General features: G+C 42.0%; 1 protein-coding gene across 10 annotated transcripts in view; it reads right to left on the reverse strand.

Annotated features, from left to right (window-relative positions):
* Positions 1–3,559: 3,559 nt before the first annotated feature.
* ASCC1 (activating signal cointegrator 1 complex subunit 1) overlaps positions 3,560–19,835 on the reverse strand; it is a gene marked incomplete at its 5' end in the record, with an annotated part of 127,485 nt that continues 111,209 nt past the window's right edge. For 5 of the 10 annotated variants that reach the window (XM_080642096.1, XM_080642094.1, XM_080642088.1 and 2 more), the window contains 2 exons: positions 3,560–3,970; positions 6,024–6,182. In XM_080642096.1, coding sequence (XP_080498222.1) covers positions 6,066–6,182 — 117 coding nt within the window. In that variant the 3' untranslated portion in view covers positions 3,560–3,970; positions 6,024–6,065. Of the gene's footprint in view, positions 6,183–8,779; positions 8,849–19,835 lie in introns of all 10 variants that reach the window. The other 5 variants (XM_080642089.1, XM_080642090.1, XR_013959058.1 and 2 more) reach the window with 5 other exon arrangements.

A 19,835-nucleotide genomic window follows, 5' to 3' on the forward strand; every position in this document is an offset into this window, starting at 1 on the left:
CCAGTATTATATGAAATGCTGAAAGGTATTCTTTAAGAAGAGGAAGAAGAAGAAAAAGGTAAAGATAAAAATTATGAACAACAAATACATATCTATCAACAAGTGAATCTAAAAATCAAATGAATAAAAAATCTGATAAGCAGAATAAACTGGTGAATATAATAGAATCAGGGGCATAGAAAGGGAGTGGACTCGGTGGGGAAAGGTGAGTGGGGGATGTGAGAAGAGGCTGGACAAAAATCGTACACCTATGGATGAGGACAGTGGAGGTGGGGGGGGGGGGTTAAGGGCAGAGGGTGGGGTAGGAACCAGGTGGAGGGGAGCTATGGGGGGGAAAAAGAGGAACAATTGTAATAATCTGAACAATAAAGATTTATTAAAATAAATAAATAAATAAAAACTGTAAAAAAAAAACAACTTAAATTTAATCACATTTTCAAAACCATTTAATCCCATTCCTAAATGACCTCACAAGCATAAGAGACAAATGCACAATCTTTCCCACCCAGAATTGTTTCAATAGCCAAACCCCTGACACCAGCTCACTGACCATCACATAGAGCTACATGTTAACACATACACACAATGGACTGCTCTGCAGCCATTATAGATAAATGATACAGACGTGTATCTAATGACAGCGGATATGATCCCCCACCTACCTCGGGGTGAGGAAAGCTCATTACAGATCATGTATAATATCATCCCTCGGAGGCAAGGACAGTGCAGCACAGCAGTTATCAGACTGTATGGCCTCCGGGTCCTGTGCACTCAGAGCTCACTGAGGATCCAAAGAACTCCTGTTTCTGTGAGATACAGATGTGGCTCTAATTTGCCGGACTTTAAAATGAAACTTAGCCTTCCTCTGTGAACCTAAAACTGCTCTAAAAGTATTAAATCAGTTTTTTTAAACAAAAAATTTAAAAAATGTATTTAAAAATAATAATGAACCCATTGCATATTAACAAAACAATATATTTGATGAAAAACTATATCTTCCCCTAAAAAAATCAGTGAGAAGATTGGCATTGTCTTACATTTTTGCAAATCTCTTTCATGTCCTGCCCGAAAAACGACAGGTAGGTTGGCTTCTGCATTATAGCAAGTGTATCACGGCCGGGCCGACACAAAATGCCAGACAGGGCGGCTTACACAATAGGTTTATTTTGTCAGAGCTACGAGGGCTGCAAGCCCCGGATTCAGGGGTTGGTAGGGCTGGTGTTACCCAGGCGCCTCCTCCTGGTCTGCGACGGCCACCTCCGCCCTGGGCGCACGGCCTTAGGCCTTCTTCTGTGCACAGACCTGAGGTTCATGTATCCAAACGGCCTCCCCTTGAAAGGATGCCAGCCAGGCGGGTCCGGGGCCACCCCCAAGCCTCGGCCCCTTGAACTACTTGCCTCTGTGAAACCTTCTCTCCTACAGTCACATGTGAGGCCGGTAGGGCCTCCGCATGCGACTTCTGGGGGACACACGGTCCAGCGCATGGTAAGTGGCAGCTGAACCGCAGTGGCTGGTAAGAGCTCGTAGAAGTAGAGAGCAAACCGCGTCAAACTCTAAAAATAGTATTTATGCCCCGCGCCTCCCTGGAGACAGCGGCGCACGTGCACACGCGTTACCCAGGGTGACGCTGCTGCGGTGCAGCCTCGGGACCCAGCACACTCCCGGGAGGACGCGAGGAAAGGGCAAACCATGCCTTTCTAGTTTGTGAAAATAGGGCGGACCTCACCCCAACCCCCAAAAGCAGGTTCTGGGGGCGCCCAGGAACCCACAGACCACACTTCAAGAACCACTGGTGCAGCTGTATGACCTCTGGAGAGTTTCTTAACTTCGTTAAGCCTCTGTTTGTGAACTGAGGATGATGATCCTGCCAACTGAAGTGGGCCACTGTGAAGGCTAAATGAGTTATACACAAACGACAAGTGAGAGCGTTCAGCTAATATTCGCTGTTATTATTTCGGAAAAAGTGCTTAACAGTATGATATGTGCTTAAATGTATGGGGAGTAGTAACCTCTGAATGATGAAATTTATTTATTAACAAATACTTAAAGTATAACATATACATTTTAAAAAATATAAAGTAGGTATAGCTTGATGGTTTTTCACAAAGTTAACTTATTTTATATTTGTTTAAAAGAACATTTGATTAAAAACAACAGAAAGAGCTGCTAACAACCACACCAACAGCTCTTCTCTCACCTCTAGCATCCTGGGCTTGGACATTGTGAGAAAAACAATCTTTTCTGTCAAAGAAGGGAGTTTAGGCAGCCGCCATTTTGGCTCATGTGACTTACAGCTCCCCTGGGGGCCACCATTTTGAAACAGCAAAGGTCAGCCCCTCCCTTTTTCCTTTAAATTAGCCAATCACACAAGACTGCGAGCTTAAGCTCTGACCAATCTAGAGTGAGGGACAGATGACCTGTGTCAGACTCAGTGTGCGTGTGTGCACCCTCCTGCAGGAGTGAAGATATTGCCCTGCTGTCTGACTCCCGAGTATGCTTTGGACCCCTGGTTTGGGGGCTCACCTTATTTCTAACAGCATCACGGTAGACTATGAGAGGTGTTCCTCAGCTCAATGTGCCTCAGCGCCATCCGGTTCCCTTTCGCTCCAGGAAAGAGCAAACCTGAACAAGCTTTGTGTCATCATGAAGCTGGATTCTCATCAATGTCCAACTCTGGAGCTCACCCAAAAATAAATGTTGTCTCTACCATGGATATGGATTTCATCTGGGGTAACTCATTATGGCCCCTTTAAAAAAATAAAAATTATTCTTCATAACAGAGTTCATAATATAACAACACAGATATTATGTAATTATTGGGGTGAGAAATTCATTTTCCCTCTTCCTCTTCCAGGAATTGGGGGTGAAGTCAGTGTCTCAGAAACCGGCTGCAGCCCTGGCTGGTGTGGCTCAGTGGGTTGTACCATGTTGCTGGTTCGATTCCTGGTCAAGGAATATGCCCAGGTTGTGGGCTCAATTCCTGGCAGCTGATCAATGTTCTGCTCTGACATGGATGTTTGTCTCTCTCCCTCTCCCTTCCTCTCTCTCTAAAAATCAATAAAAACCTATTTTTAAAAAATGGAGGGAAAAGGGGGACATCTGTACTACTTTCAACAATAAAGATGTATTTTTAAAATGTATTAGAATATAAGTTATAAATCTCTGACATCCAAAAGAAGACATCTTTACCTCCTGCAAGGTTGCCCAGTGGCAGCTGTCAGAAAGAAACCAGTAAGAGAGAAGTAGCACCCAGAGGAGATGAGGGCATTGAACCCCACATCAACTTCCCCATTCAATACTATTCCTGGGAGTACTCATTCCCACCTGCCATCTAACACCCTGGGGCAAGCAAGGTAAAAATCTCAACTTAAATAAAAACGAGTATTACTAGTACAAAATTCTTGGGGGGAAATCAATCCTACAGGCACAAGTATGTAAGTTCTGGATTAATGACACAGCTTTGCCAGTGAATAAGTGATGGCAACACTGTATCCCAAACATACACTAAGGGGGTCAAACTACAAAATTATATGAAAATATCAAAAAGCACAGTTATTTTGGAAATTCATTTATTCAGAAATGACCTGTGCAGTCACAGTGATAAACAAATTTGTGTTATACACAAACCTCACTATGTAGTGGCCTTGACACACAGGGCCCAGAATCAAACTTCTTAAACAGAAAGTAAGAAGCAAGAGAAGAATGAGGAATGAAGGAAAGAGAGGACATGGCGGGAGAAAGGCTGTGAGGAGGATGCGGGGGAGGAGGAAGAGATGGAAGGTGCGAGCCAGGCTGGAGCTCCCTGGTATTAGAGCAGTGGCAGGACTGATGGGTGGGGCAAAGCTGTGCTGAGCTCCCTCCCTCTGCGGGTCTGCAGACAAGGACTGCCTGGCACCTTCTGCAGCTGACATTTTCCCAGGGAACTCTGCACAGTCCTGCTGATAGCATCGTTGTTCCTCTTGCTGCTGCCCTGAGAAGTAAACATAAAAGCGCTACAATGCTGCAACTGTGGCAGCGGCAGTGGCATGGGAAGGCGAGGGGCAGGGGAAGGGGAAGGGACAGGAATCTAACAAATATAAAAAGGTACCAACTTCAGAAGAAAAAGGAGAGATCAAAGTTAAAGGTGCAAGTTGTAACAGTTATTTTTCTAAAGATAAAATTCTTAGTAGTAAGGAATTGAAAGCAGGGTCTCAAAGACATACTTGTACACTCATGTTCATAAAGTACTATTCATAAATGCCAAGAGGTCAAGGAACTCAAGTGTCCATTGATGGATAAATAAACAAAATGTGGTAGGTATATACAATGGAATATTATATGGCCTTAAAAAGAAAGGAAATCCTGTCACATGCTACAACATGGATGAACCAACATGGAATAAGCCAGTCACAAAAAGACAAAGACTGTATGACTCCACTTCTATGAGGTATCTACTGCAGTCAAATTCATAGAAACAGGAAGCAAAGGGGTGGTTGCAGGGTCTGGGGAGAGAGAAATAGAGTTGTTTAATAGATACAGAGTTTCAGATTTGCAAGATGAGGAAGTTCTGGAGATGTTTCACAACAACATGAAATACTTATTTAATACTACTGAAATGTACACTTAAAAATGGTTAAGATGGTAAGTTTTATGTTACGTGTTGTTTTCTACCACAATAAAAAGGAAATTCTGGGTAGTGATTAAAATTAGGGTACAGCCCGGCTGGTGTGGCTCAGTTGGTTGGAGTGTCGTCTGGTGTACCAGGATGTCTAGGGTTTGATTCTGGTCAGGGCACATACCTAGGCTGCAGGTTTGATCCTCAGTTGAGGTGCATATGGGAGGCAACCAATTGATGTGTGTGTGTTTTTTCCTCTCTCTCCCTTCCTCCATCTCTAAAATCAATATTTTTTTAAAATTAGGGTACACGCGAGCACTCCTAACGAATACAGTTTTGCAAAACATCCTGAGTCCTGCATCCAAAGTGGTCCTCCTCTTGTTTGGTCCTGGGATAGTGGAACAGCCGTAACCGCTGTGGCTCCCTCTCCATACCTGGTCTGCCAGGCATCTTCCTTTTTCTCTCTCTAGCCCTGCTAAGGGCCATGCAGCTTAGCACAGTGTTAAAGAGCCTAGGCTGGCTGGGTTAAGATCCTGACACTATCCACTGCCTGGTTATGTGACCTTCAGCTAGGTATCCGTCCTCAATTTCCTCATATGTAAAATAGGGACTGTATTAGTACCTCCCTCATAGTGTTGTCAGTGATGATAATATTAATATTATTAGTGAGTGTAATAATAATTAATATTATTAAGGATAATAATAATATGTATACACTTAGCACAATGCCTGGCCCATAGTAGGTGTTCAGTAAATGCTTGTTTTTATCACACACACAAAAATTTAGGGTACAAGGGGAAGGGAAAAAAAATCAACCTTCTAAAAATTACAGGTATTTTATCTAGATGGAGAGATTAATAAAACCACATGTCTTTAATTCTCTTTTAAAGTATTAATACAAACGACTTTAATGACTGGGGCAAAATCAGTATATAAAAAATAATGCAGCCGAAACCAGTTTGGCTCAGTGGATAGAGCGTCAGCCTGCGGACTGAAGGGTCCCAGGTTCGATTCCGGTCAAAGGGCATGTACCTTGGTTGCGGGCACATCCCCAGTAGGGGGTGTGCAGGAGGCAGCTGATCGATGTTTCTCTCTCATCGATGTTTCTAGCTCTCTATCCCTCTCCCTTCCTCTCTGTGAAATATCAATAAAATATATTTAAAAAAAAAATAATGCAAATCTGAGCTCCAACGGGCTTCCAAGGTACTTTTCCACAGAAGAGCTTTGGAAAGAAAAGAAGACCCTGCAAAAGCCAAGAGTTACATGCACAGTTCTCCAGGTGCCCACAATCATCTTGGCCAACAGTTTGATGACTGTGGACAACCATCAGAGATACTACAGAGCCTATAGGGAACCACCCAGGAAAGTCACCATCCAAAAGTCCACATCCCTCGTTGGCAATTAAAATGAAGACATTTTCCCTCAGCACCTTGTGAAGATGTTCAATTTCTAGGGTTTCCCAAGATCCACCTCAGGAGAAGTCAATTTGTCCACAGGAAGCGTAGTTTCCAAAGCTGTCTACTGAGAATCGCTGAGAGATGTGGATTGAATTGAGCTTTAAGGTACCAAAGTAGAAGTTCTCAAACAGCTGAAAAGGAAGAATAAAAACCAGAATGAATATCTATCAGTAAAGACAATTACAGATGGAAATATTAAGCATCAGCTTCCCTTGTAAAAACACCAGAACAATCTCAACAAACTTCTCATGCTTTGTCTTTTCCGTATTTTTTGTCAAAAATGATGCTGAAGAAGGGGAGTGGGAGTGGGAGTGAAAAAAGAACAGTAGCTCTTCTCTCTGATTAATCTTAAAGCCTCCTCCAACAAATGCACTAGAGGAAGAGGTCTGAAATGTTAATTCCAAGATATCTATTGAGCAGATATGAACAAGAACTTGTAACAAAATACCCTAATCCACAAAGCCTAACAAAGCAGCTACTATGACTTTCAGTTATATGGGATCCTAGTTTTGTTACAGATAGAATAAATTTTGATATAATACATTACTCTATCTAGTCAACAGCATTTAGTGGAAGCACTGACTAAAATAAATAGAAGATTCCCAACCCACGAAAGATTCTAATGACCCAGTGAAGAATACAGAACACTTAAATACACAACACAGCCAGACCAACACTTCTATCAGATGATATAGCAAGTATAAATTATTATATTTAAAGCCTTTCATCAGATGTGGATTCAGGCCATCATTCTAAAGCAGATGCTCTTTATTACAACTCTTCACTTTAAAAACTGTCAAGTGTGACCTATATAACTTTATTAACCAATGTCACCCCAATAAATTCAATTAAAGAAAATAACAACTTTCAGAGATTCCAAAATGGCGGCAGAATAAGTGGATGCTACACTGACACACTCCCAGGATCAAACTGGAATTACAACTAAAGTATAGAAAAACCATCCTGAATAATCAAATGAAGACTAGCTGGAGAGAACCCTGATAACCAAGGACAGAAAGTGGAGACTGCATAGAGACTGGTAGGAAGTGCGGAGGCACAAAAGGGCTAGCTGGGCTCTCACAGACAGCAGCTAAAGTTTCAGAAGGGATATCTCAGCAATGGGGTAGGGGGATCCCCACTGAGAACTCTGGAGTCTAAAGCCCAAGCCAGGCTCTACAACCCAGAGCACCAGAACTGATAAAGATACCCACATAACATCTGGCTGTGAAAAACAGCAAAGTTGCTGTCTGCCAGGGAAGACAACTGGAAATGCAGGCAACCTCTTAAAGGGCCAATGCACAAAATTTCTCATACAGCTATTCACCATGGGGTCTGGCATAGGGAGGGCAGAGTGAACTGGAGCTGTGTGAGCAGAAGCCAGGGTTGGGGGCTCTGGGGTTAGACCTCGCAAGGCAGACACCCCGGTTTCCTGTGCTGAGTCATTCCCTCATGCTGCGAGGACATATTTTTCTGGTGGACCTTTGCTATCTAGGTGGATTTTGCCTGGGGTAGAGGGGGCACTTGCCCCACCCTATTGGAAAACCCCTTCCCCAACCTGTACAGTTTCTGAGGCCCATTAAGAGACTGAGAATAACAATCAGCCTGCCGGCATAAGCAATTGCCCCACCCTGTTGGAAAAACTCTCACCCCACCCTGTGGTCCATAGCCTGATGCTAATCACGACTGAATACAATCAGACTGCAAGCAGAGGTGGGTCTCTGGAGGCTTTCAGTCTTTGCCTGATCTAATTGAGGGCCCAGGGCTAGGAAATGCAGAACTTGGTGCACATCTTGGTCCTTTCCAAAAGCACCTAGCTCCAACAGAGGGAGCCACAAGCTGTGGATTGCTGATAACTCCAAACAGAGAACTCAGGACCAATCAAAAACAGTGTCTGACACTGTCCTGCACTAGAGATTGGGAGGCAGAGCAGATCTACCTAATACACAGTCACAAACCCAAACAGGCAGCCAAGATGGGGAGACAAAAAAACAAACCCTAAACGAAAGAATAAGAGAATGCTTCAAAAGAAGAGCTAAATGAAATGGAGATACGATATTTATCAGACATAGATATCAGAATAATGATACTCAACAGCATGAGAAAAGATACACAACAATGAAGAATGACCTAGCACTAACAAGAACACAGTGGAAGGAATCACAGCAGATTAGGGGAAGCCGAGGATTGGATCAGTGAATTAGACAAAAGGATAGAAAAAAATCACTCAATCAGAGAACCAAAAAGAAAAAAAACAATTAAAAAACAGGAGGACAGCTTAAGGGAACTGTGGGATAATATGCAACTTAACAATATTTGTATAATAGTAGGGCCAGAAGGGAAAGAAAGTGAGCAAGGGATAAAGAATGTGTTTTAAGAAATAATGGCAGAAAACTTTCCTGACCTGGTGAAGGAAAAAGTTACACAAGTTCAGGAGGCACAGAGAGTCTCAAGCAAGAAGAACCCAAACAGGCCCACACCAGACACATCATAATTAAAATGCCAAAATTATAGACAAAGAGAGAATCTTAAAGGCAGCAAGGGAAAAGCAAACTGTTACCTACAAATAAGCTCACATAAGGCTGTCAACTGATTTTTTCATCAGAAACTCTACAGGCCAGAAAGGATTGGCATGAAGTATTCAAGGTAATGAAAAGCAAGGATCTGAAACCAAGATTACTATATCCAGCAAGGCTATCACGCAAAATCGATGGTGAAATAAAGAGCTTACCAGACCAATAAAGGCTAAAGGAATTTTGTCACCACCAAACCAGCACTGCAAGAAATGCTAAAGGGTCTGCTGAAATGAGAAGAAATAGAGAGAGAAACATAGGCATAAAGAATTAAAATGGCAATAAATAAGTACCTATCAATAATAACCTTAAATGTGAATGGTTTAAATCAGGGGTGGGCAAACTTTTTGACTCGAGGGCCACAATGGGTTCTTAAACTGGACCGGAGGGCCGGAACAAAAGCATGGATGAAGTGTTTGTGTGAACTAATATAAATTCAAAGTAAAGGAGCGGAGGGGAGAGCAAGAGAACCGGATAGAACAGCCGGATCCGGCCCGCGGGCCGTAGTTTGCCCACGGCTGGTTTAAATACTCCAAACAAGACATAGGGTAGCTAAATTGATACACAAACATGACCAAAATATATGCTGTCTACAAGAGACCCACTTCAGAATAAAAGACTCACACAGGATGAGAGTGAAGGGATGGGAAAAAATTTACATGCAAATAGAAAAGAAGCTGGGGTGGCAATACTTGTATCTTACAAAATAGACTTCAAAATGAAGGCCATCACAAGAGACAATACAGGTTACTACATAATACTAAAGGGATCAATCCAACAAGAGGATATAACCCTGGTAAACATATATGCACCTAAAAATATTAAAAAACTTCTGGAGGACTTTATGGGAGATATCGACAACAATACAGTCATAGTAGAGGACTTTAACATCCCACTGATTTCATTAGATAGATCTTCCAGACAAAAAATTAACAAGGAAACAATGACTCTAAATGACACACTGGATCAGATGGATTGAATTGACATTTATAGAACATTTCACCCTGAAGCTGCAGAATATACATTCTTCTCCAGTGCACATGGGTCATTCTCAAAGACAGACTACATGTTTGGACACAAAACAAGCCTCTACAAATTCAAGAAGATTGAAATCATATCAAGCACCTTCTAAGATAATAATGGAATAAAATTAGAAATCAACTACATTCAAATACATGGGGGCTAAAGAGCATGTTATTAAACAACTAGGGCACGAAATTCGTGCATGGGTAGGGTCCCTAGGCCTGGCCAGCAATCAGGGCCGATCTGTGGGGCAACTGGCAGGGCGATCAGGGAGGCCCCCACTGACACCCATCTTGACCGGCCTGGCGCTGCCCGCTCGCCAGCCACTCTGGTCGCCTCCCTTTGTTGAGCGACCGGCAGGGTGATTGGGCGGGGGGAGGGGGGAGGGGGGAGGGGGGAGGGGGGAGGGGGAGGACCCGCTGGCACCTGCCTTGGCTGGCCTGGGGCCTGAGGGCTGGGGGAAGCCCCTGTGTTGAGCGTCTGCCCCATGGTGGTCAATGCGCGTCATAGCAACCAGTCGTTCCACCGGCCGTTCTGCTGTTCGGTCGATTTGCATATTAGGCTTTTATTATATTGGATTAATGGGTTACCAATGAGATCAAGAAAGAAATAAAAAACTTCCTGGAAACGAATGAAAATGAACACACAACAACCCCAAATTTCTGGGACACAGCAAAAGCATTCAGTACTAAGAGGGAAGTTCATAGCATTACAAGCCTACCTCAAAGAAAAATTAATAAGAAACTATTTAACCCTACAACTTAAAGAATTAGAAAGAGAACAATAAGAAAAGCCCAGAGTAAGTAAAAGGAAAGAAATAATAAAGATTAGAGCAGAAATAAATGACATAGAGACTAAAAAAACAATACAAAAAAATCAATGAAACAAAGAGCTGATTCTTTGAAAAGATAAACAAGATTGATCAACTGTTAGCCAGACTCATCAAGAAACAAAGAGAGGTGACCCAAGTAATTAAAATCAGAAACGAAAGCAGTGAAGTAACAACTGACATCACAGAAATACAAAGGATAGTAAGAAAATACTATGAGCAACTATACACCAATAAGCTGGACAATGTGGATGAAATAGACAAACTCCTAGAAAAATACAATCTTCCAAAACTCAATCAGGAAGAATCAGAAAAACTGAATAGGCCAATAACAACTGATGAAATTAAAGCAGTAATAAAAAAAAAAACTCCCAGCAAACAAAAGCCCTGGTCCAGATGACTTCACAGGGGAGTTTTACCAAATATTCAAAGAAGAACTACTAACACCTATCCTTTCAACTATACAAAGAGATTAAAGACGAAGGAACACTTCCAAGCTCTTTTTAAGGGGTCAGCATTATCCTAATTCCAAAACCAGATAAAGACACTACAAAAAAAGAGAATTACAGGCCAATATCCCTGATGAACATAGATGCTAAAATCCTCAATAAAATATTAGCAAATCGGATCCAGCAATATATTAAAAAGATCATACACAATAACCAAATGAGATTTATTCCAGGGATGCAAGGCTGATACAATATTCACAAATCAATAAACATGATACATCACATAAACAAAGTGAAAGACAAAAATCACATGATCATATCAATAGATGCAGAAAAAGCATTTGACATAATCCAACACCCTGTCTTGATAAAAACGCTCAGCAAAGTGGGAGTAGAGGGACACACCTCAACGTAATAAAGGCCATATATGACAAACCTACAGCCAACATCATACTCAATGGGCAAAAACTAAAACCATTTCCTTTAAGAACAGGAACAAGACAAGGATATCCGCTTTCACGACTCTTATTTAACATAGTACTGGAAGTTTTAGCCACAGCGATCAGACAAGAAGAAAACATTAAAGGCATCCAAATTGGAAAGGAGGAAGTAAAACTCTCATTATTCACAGATGACATGATATTGTACACAGAAAATCCTAAAGACTCCATCAAAAAACTATAAGATTTAATAAAGGAATTCGGCAATGTAGCAGGATACAAAATTAACACCCAGAAATCTATGACATTTTTATACACCAATAATGAATTCTCAGACAGAAAAACTAAACAAACAATCCCATTTAGCATAGCAACAAAAAATTAATATACCTAAGAGTAAACTTAACCAAGGAGGTAAAAGACCTATACTCGGAAAACTACAGGATGCTAAAAAAAGAGATAGAGGAAGATATAAACACGTGGAAGAATACACCATGTTCATGGATTGGCAGAATTAACATCCTTAAAATGTCCATTCTACCCAAAGCAATCTACAGATTCAATGCAAGTCCTATTAAATTACCAATGGTATATTTCACAGATCTAGAAAAAATACTCCAAAAATTCATATGCAACCAATAAAGACCCCAAATAGCCTGAAAAAGAACAAAGTTAGAAGAATCACAATACCAGGTATCAAGTTATAATACAAAGCCACTGTAATTTTGAGAAAGAAGAACAAAGCAATCTTGAGAAAGAAGAACAAAGATGGAGGGATCACAATACCAGATATCAAGTTATACTACAATGCCACTGTAATCAAGACAGCCTGGTACTGGCACAAGAACAGACATATAGATCAATGGAACAGAACAGAGACCCCAGAAATCAACCCAAGCCATTTTGCTCAATTAATATTTGACAAAGGAGGCAAGAGCATACAATGGAGTCAAGACAGTCTCTTCAATAAATGGTGTTGGGAAAATTGGACAGATACATGCAAAAGAAAAAAAAAAAAGAAACGAGACCACCAACTTACACCATACACAAGAATAAACTCAAAATGAGTAAAAGACTTAAATGTAAGACGGGAAACCATAAAAATCCTAGAAAAAACCATAAGCAGCAAAATCTCAGACATCGCTTGTAGCAACATGTTTGCGGATACACCTCCTACGGCAAAGGAAACTAAGGAGAAAATAAACAAATGGGAGTACATCAAAATAAAAAAGCTTCTGCACAGCAAAAGAAACCATCAACAAAATGAAAAGGGAGCCCACTGTATGGCAGAATATATTTGGCAATGATATATCTGATAAAGGGTTAACATGCAAAATATATAGGGAACTCACACAGCTTAACAAAAGGAAGATACTAGGTGTACCGGTTAATAATAAGCGTATTTTGTAATAAAAGAAAACACAATAATTTCAAGAGAAACATCAAAAGTGCTTTATTCAAAATAATGTCCATGGCTAAGCTACATATTTCCCCATCTTTCAGAATCAGAACAAGTGGTAATCTGAAGGAGCAAGGTCTGGTGAATACAGCGGGTGCGTTAATACTTCCCAGGCAAGATCTTTTAACATGTCTTTAACTGGTTTTGAAGTGTGTGATGGTGCGTCATCATGAAGCAAAATTACTTTGCTGTGTCTTCTGGAACAGTCTGGTCGTTTCATGATCAAAGCATGGTTCAAATTGATTATTTGTTGTCGGTAGCGATCAGTATTAACCGGTTCACCTGGTTTTAGAAGCTCTAATACACCACACCTTCCTGATCCCACCAAATGCAGAGCATTGTCTTCTTTCCGAAGCGATTTGGCCTTGGAGTCGATGTTGATAATTGACCTGGATCAACCCATGATTTTGTGCATTTGGGATTCTCAAAGTAAATCCCCTTTTCATTGCCAGTCACAATTTGATGCAAAAAAGACTCTTTCGTGCCGTTGAAGCAACATTTTACTGATGACTTTGCGGTTTTCCATTTGTCTTTCATTCAGTTGATGTGGCACCCATTTTCCTTCCTTTAAAATCTTTCCCATTGCTTGTAAACGATCAGAAATTGTTTGCTGAACAATGTTTAATCTTTCTGCAAGTTGTTTGTGAGTTTGACATGCATCTTCATCCAATAATGCTTATAATTGTTGGTCTTCAAACTTTTTCGTTGACCTAGACGTTCTTTGTCTTTCACATCGAAATCATCACTTTTAAAGCGTTTAAACCAGCATTCACAAGTATCTTGAGATGGAGCATGTTCACCATAAGCTTCCTGAAGTATTCAGCAGCACTTTTCTTCAAAATAATGAATTATAACTTCCCGCAAATGCTCTTTTTTTGGCACAAATTTCAACATTTTTAAGCGTAAAAATATCTATGATGTTAACATCTTCAGTAAATTTGACATATGAAGTTTTAAAGCTTGTTGTCAATACAACAAAACAGCATACATATCAAATCACATATATATCAACATATGTGGAACTCCATCTATTGAAAAAAATCCGATTAACCGGTACACCTAGTAAACATCCCAATTAAAAAATGGGCAAAGGACCTAAACAGACAACTTTTCCAAAGTGGACATACAGATGGCCAAGAAACATGAAAAAATGCTCAGCGTCACTGATCATCAAAGAGATGCAAATTAAAATGACAATAAGGTATCACCTCACACCTGTCAAAATGGCTATCATCAACAAATTAACAAATGACAAGTGTTGGTGAGGATGTGGAAAAGAGGGAACCCTAGTACACTGCTGGTGGGAATGCAGACTGGTGCAGCCATTATAGAAAACAGTATGAAGTTCCCTCAAAAAAATTAAACATGGAACTGCTATTTGACCCAGTGACTCCACTTCTAGGAATATATCCTAAGAAACCCAAAACACCAATCAGAAGGAATATTTGCACCCCTATGTTCATGGCAGCGCAATTCTAAGATCTGGAAACAGCTCAAGTGCCCATCAGTAGACATGTGAATAAAAACGCTGTGGTATATTTACACCATGGAATACTATGACAGCATAGAGGGACCTGGAGAATATTATGCTAAGCGAAATAAGCCAGTCAGAAAAAGACAAAGTATCACATGATCTCACTCATATGTGGAATTTAATGAACAAAATAAACTGTTGAATAAAATAGATAAAGAGACATGATGGAACAAACTGTTGTATCTCAGAGGGAAGGTGGGGGGTTTGGGGGGGGAAGAGATCAACCAATGAACTTGTATGCATGTATGCATAACCCATGGACACAGACAATAGGGTGGTGAAGGCCTGGGGCAGGGGTGGGCTATAAGGGATCAATGGGAGAAAAAAGGGGACATATGTAATACTTTCAACAATAAAAATTTTTTTAAAAAGAAAATAGTAACTTTCAAGTGTGTCAGAGAGAAGGATAAGCCAAACTCTTAGAGAGACCTGCTCTTGTGATGATCAAGAATCCCAAATGACATCAGAATTCATCCCAGGAAAATTAAGCTGCACTGCTTAGATATGGAGTGTCAAAGAAAGGGCTTACCTTCTGTTTGGAGGCAAGAGTTGTTCTTTCTCAAAATGTCAACAAAATCCCAAGAAAGCCTTTCAGTACACATTCCCAACAATGTTTGAGTACAACCTAAGGGGAGGACCTCTGCACATTAGCAAGTGACTGTCTCTTCTCTTTAGTTTTATACAACCTCCAAAGCCCTGAATTTCAGCCTTTGCCACCTTTTCTCTTTCTGTAATTAATGGCCTAGCAAAATGCCTGGGGTTCATTAAAGGCTAACTGTATAAAAGCCCCGTAAATATTGATTCTCCAACATGACATCAACTTGACCCCAAAGATCTATTTAAAGGTTGTGTGCTGCATTGTCTTGTCCTTCAGAAAGGTGATCAGCTCTAGCCTATATTGATTTACACAATTAACTCTCTTTCTGGTTTTGATAGCCAGTTCAAACCATATCCACCCTTTTGTGTAAAGAAACGTAGCTTGAAAAGGTTATCTGCTAATCCTTTTGTTGAACTTTAATTTGAAGTGAAAGCCTCACCAGTGGGACTGAGAGATTTACCATTTTGCAAACCAAAGCCTTATAGGTACAAAGCAGACATGACCATAACAGCCGTGGGCAAACTACGGCCCATGGGCCGGATCCGGCCCGTTCGGCTGTTCTATCCGGCCCGCGGAGCCGAAAGAGCGGAGGGTTCTCTTGCTCTCCCCTCCGCTCCTTTACTTTGAATTTATATTAGTTCACACAAACACTCCATCCATGCTTTTGTTCAAGCCCTCCGGTCCAGTTTAAGAACCCATTGTGGCCCTCGAGTCAAAAAGTTAGAATCTAACCTGACTTTCTAGGCATGACCCATCATGCCCATTTCTGCCTTCATGCTGCCCTCCCTCTTCCTCTTTGCTAAGCCTTGTACTGTACTTGCAAGGTGAAGTCAGCAGAGGTAGGTCACTTTCCAGCTCTAGCTGTGGTATCTCTATTACTCAGAAACATAGGTTGCTAACGTTTAAAAAGTAATATGTTGAAAGTATTAGGGCTGAAACCGGTTTAGCTCAGTGGATAGAGCGTCAGCCTGCGGACTGCAGGGTCCCGGGTTCGATTCTGGTCAAGGGCATGTACTTTGGTTGTGGGCACATCCCCAGTGGGAGGTGTGCAGGAGGCAGCTGATCAATGTTTCTCTCTCATCGATGTTACTAACTCTCTATCCCTCTCCCTTCCTCTCTGTAAAAAATCAATAAAATATATATTTTAAAAAAAAGTATTAGGAGTCCCCCCCCTTTTTAAAAAATAATTATTAAAATTTTATTTATTCATTTGAGAGAGAGAAACATCAATTTTTGTTGTTCCACTTATTCCTTGGTTGATTCTTGTTTGTGCCATGACCTGGGATCAAACCCACAATCTTGGCATATCAGGACAATGCTCTAACTAATTGAGCCACCCAGCCAGGGCCATTAGGAGTTCCCTTTTAGTTTTGTTTAGTCTCATCTTGTATTGCTTCTATGGCAGGGGTGGGCAAACTTTTTGACTCGAGGGCCAGAATGGGTTCTTAAACTGGACCAGAGGGCCGGAACAAAAGCATGGATGGAGTGTTTGTGTGAACTAATATAAATTCAAAGTAAAGGAGCGGAGGGGAGAGCAAGAGAACCGGATAGAACAGCCGGATCCGGCCCTCGGGCCGAAGTTTGCCCACGGCTGGGTTAGATGTTTAGAGGGTTCCTTAAAAGAAGCAGCGAGGAAGACTAAAGCTAGAGATATAAGGAGAGTAAATCAGATTAAGGGGAATTGAGGGTCAAGTTCAGAAGTTAGACTTCATTCTAGACATGGGGTAGAACTAATGAAAGCTTCTGAGTAGGTTGGTAGCCTAAGAAGGAAACTCTGTTTTAGGAAAAGTAATCTGGGTATGGTGCTGACTGGAGAAGGAAACAAGAGGAGAAAAAGAAAAGGAGACCAGAGTAGCAGTGTACTCATGAGAGATATTGAGTGTCAATTGACTACAGTACTAGTAGTGGGCCTGGAAAGATTGGAGCAGATGTGAAACACTATGAATGAAACATAGAAAAGATTCAGTGACTTTCTAGATGAGGGAAAGGAGGTAAGAAAAGGAGATGAGAAAAATTATAAATGACTATTGACATAAGAAACATCCAAACCTTTAAGAATTTTTATGAGTTTATTTGAGCCAAACTGATGACAATTACCAGGACGCAAAATCTCAACAGATTGAGAAAATGCTCCGGAGATTGTATCTTATTTTATACACTAGAGGCCCGGTGCACAAAATTCATGCATGGGAGGGAGGGGGTGTCCCTCAGCCCAGCCTGCACCCTCTCCAATCTGGGACCCCTCCAGGATCGGGCTTAAACGGGCAGTCGGACATCCCTCTCACAATCCAGGACTGCTGGCTCCCAACTGCTCGCCTGCCTGCCTTCCTGATGGCCCCTAACCACTTCTGCCTGCCAGCCTGATCACCCCCTAACCACTCCCCTGCCAGCCTGATTGATGCCTAACTGCTCCCCTGCCAGCCTGTTTTCCCTAACTGCCCTCCCCTGCAGGCCTGGTCACCCCTAACTGCCCTCCCCTGCAGGCTTTGTCCTCCCCAACTGCTCTCCCCTGCAGGCCTGGTCACCCCTAACTGCCCTCCCCTGCAGGCCTTGTCCTCCCCAACTGCCCTCCCCTGCAGGCCTGGGTCCCTCCCAACTGCCTTTCCCTGCAGGCCTGGTTGCCCCCAACTTCCCTCCTCTGCCAGCTTGATCACCCCTAACTGCCCTCCCCTGCAGGCTTGATCGCCCCCAACTGCCCTCCCTTGCAGGCCTGGTCCCTCCCAACTGCCCTCCTCTGCTGGCCATCTTGTGTCCACATGGGGGCACGATCTTTGACCACATGGGGGCAGACATCTTGTGTGTTGGAGTGATGGTCAATCTGCATATTACTCTTTTATTAGATAGGATAGAGGCCTGGTGCACTGGTGGGGGCCAGCTGGTTTGCCCTGAAGGGGGGGTGTCCTGGATCAGGGTGGGAGTTCCTTTGGGGCGTGGGGCGGCCTGGGCGAGGGGCCTGTGGTGGTTTGCAGGCCGGCCACGCCTCCTGGTGACCCAAGTGGAGGCCCTGGTATCTGGGGTTTATTTATCTTCTACAATTGAAACTTTGTAGCCTGGAGCGGAGCCAAGCCTTCTGCTTGCTCCGTGGCGGCAGCCATTTCTATTGGGATTTATGTATCTTCTATGATTGAAACTTTGTAGCCTTAAGTGAGGCCTGGGCCTGCTAGGGTGTGTGGAAAGCTTGGCTTCCTCCATCGCCGGGGGCAACCCTAGCCTCCTGCTCTTTCCAGCTCCGTGGCTGGTGGCTGCCACCATTTCTGTTTGGGTTTATGTATCTTCTATCACTGAAACTTTGTAGCCTTGAGTGGAGGCCTAGGCCGGCAAGGGCAGGCGGAAAGCTTGGCTTCCTCCATCGCCGGGGAAATCCAAGCCTCCCTCCTGCTCTCTGTGGCCATAGCCATCTTAGTTAGGTTTATTTGCATATTCACTCCAGATTGGCTGGTGGGCGTGGCTTGTGGTGTAGCAGAGTGATGGTTAATTTGCATATTACTCTATTATTAGATAGGATTACAATCAAAGGAGAAGATGTAAGGGGGTTACATGAAATCCACTGGTGATAGATTAGGGAGGACAGAGAAAGCAAAGCAGGGAAATCTCTGGGATTGGATAAAAAGTAAAACAAATAGATACATACTTCTTTTCTATTGGTGGGTATAGGATAGTTAACAATTAACATGATAACATTAACAATAAGGGTTCTGTGGTCTCCTGCTCTGATGGGAGACTGTGCCCTGAGGGGTCTGGAATAAGGAAATTACCCTGATATCCCAAAACTATGTTAGCATAGATGCAAAAAGACAATAGACAGGCTCAGTTAAGGTAAAGACTGACCTTTGTCAAGAAAAATACTGTCCTAGGACATGACTACCCACCATGCTTTTCATTAGGAAGTTTTAATTTCAGATTATCCTATGTGGTTACTTTAGGTCTCTGAGTTTGTAAGGCATACCATGCAGACCTCCCTTGAGCTGGTCAGGTTTAGGATGTGGCCCCTTTTTAATCAACAACATAGTAAATGGAGTATATGAAGTTACCATTAATAGCAACAGAACATTTCTAAAAGGAACCTATTTTATGGGGGAAAATGAAACAAATTCAGGTGTATTTATACAGTCCTGGCTGTATCTTTGTGTACCAAGCCCTTCTCCAACCTAGGGTGTTTCTGGTACGCTGAGAATATATAGTAGACATCAAAATCTATAGCACAAATCTTCTCTAATCAGACATGGTTAAAGTTGCTAGACCTATTCAAGGGGGAGGTTGGAGTTTTGGGGGAGCTAATTTTAATTCAGGGGATATTAAAAAGCCTATTTGTCATCAAAAAAAAAACTATAGCACAGTTAAGTGGAAGTATCTATAATAATAAAAGCGTAATATGCTACTTAGACCAGACAGCCAAACGACCTTCTGGACAACCTTCCAGATGAAGCCAGGGCTGCGAGGGCTGAACCCCTTGCATGAATTTCATGCATTGGGCCTCTAGTATCACCATAAAAAGCTTTACAGCTGCTCTATTTTTTTTTAAGTAGTTCTTTATATATTAAGAAAATGAACCCTTAGTCTGTGTTATAAATTGCAAATATATTTCCCCCCAGTAAGTCATTTATCTTTTGACTTTGCTTATGGTAATTTTTACCATGTCAACTTAAAATTTTATTGACTCAACTGTATAATAATGTTGACAGCAAAACAATACCAGATATTAGACCAGTGGAGTCTGGACCTTGGTTCAGCAACCTCAGTGCTTGAGTTCTGGCTAAGAAACTTTGTAAGAGAAAGTTTATTTAGAAAGTCACAGAGGTAGAAGAAATGAGTGGGAGGAGAAATGGGCTCAGGAAACAAGTTACAGAAGCAAAAGAAGGGCCCTTGGAGCTTAGGAGAAAGA

This window comes from Plecotus auritus (assembly GCF_963455305.1).
Source record: "Plecotus auritus genome assembly, chromosome: 9".
NCBI classification, from domain to species: domain Eukaryota; kingdom Metazoa; phylum Chordata; class Mammalia; order Chiroptera; family Vespertilionidae; genus Plecotus; species Plecotus auritus.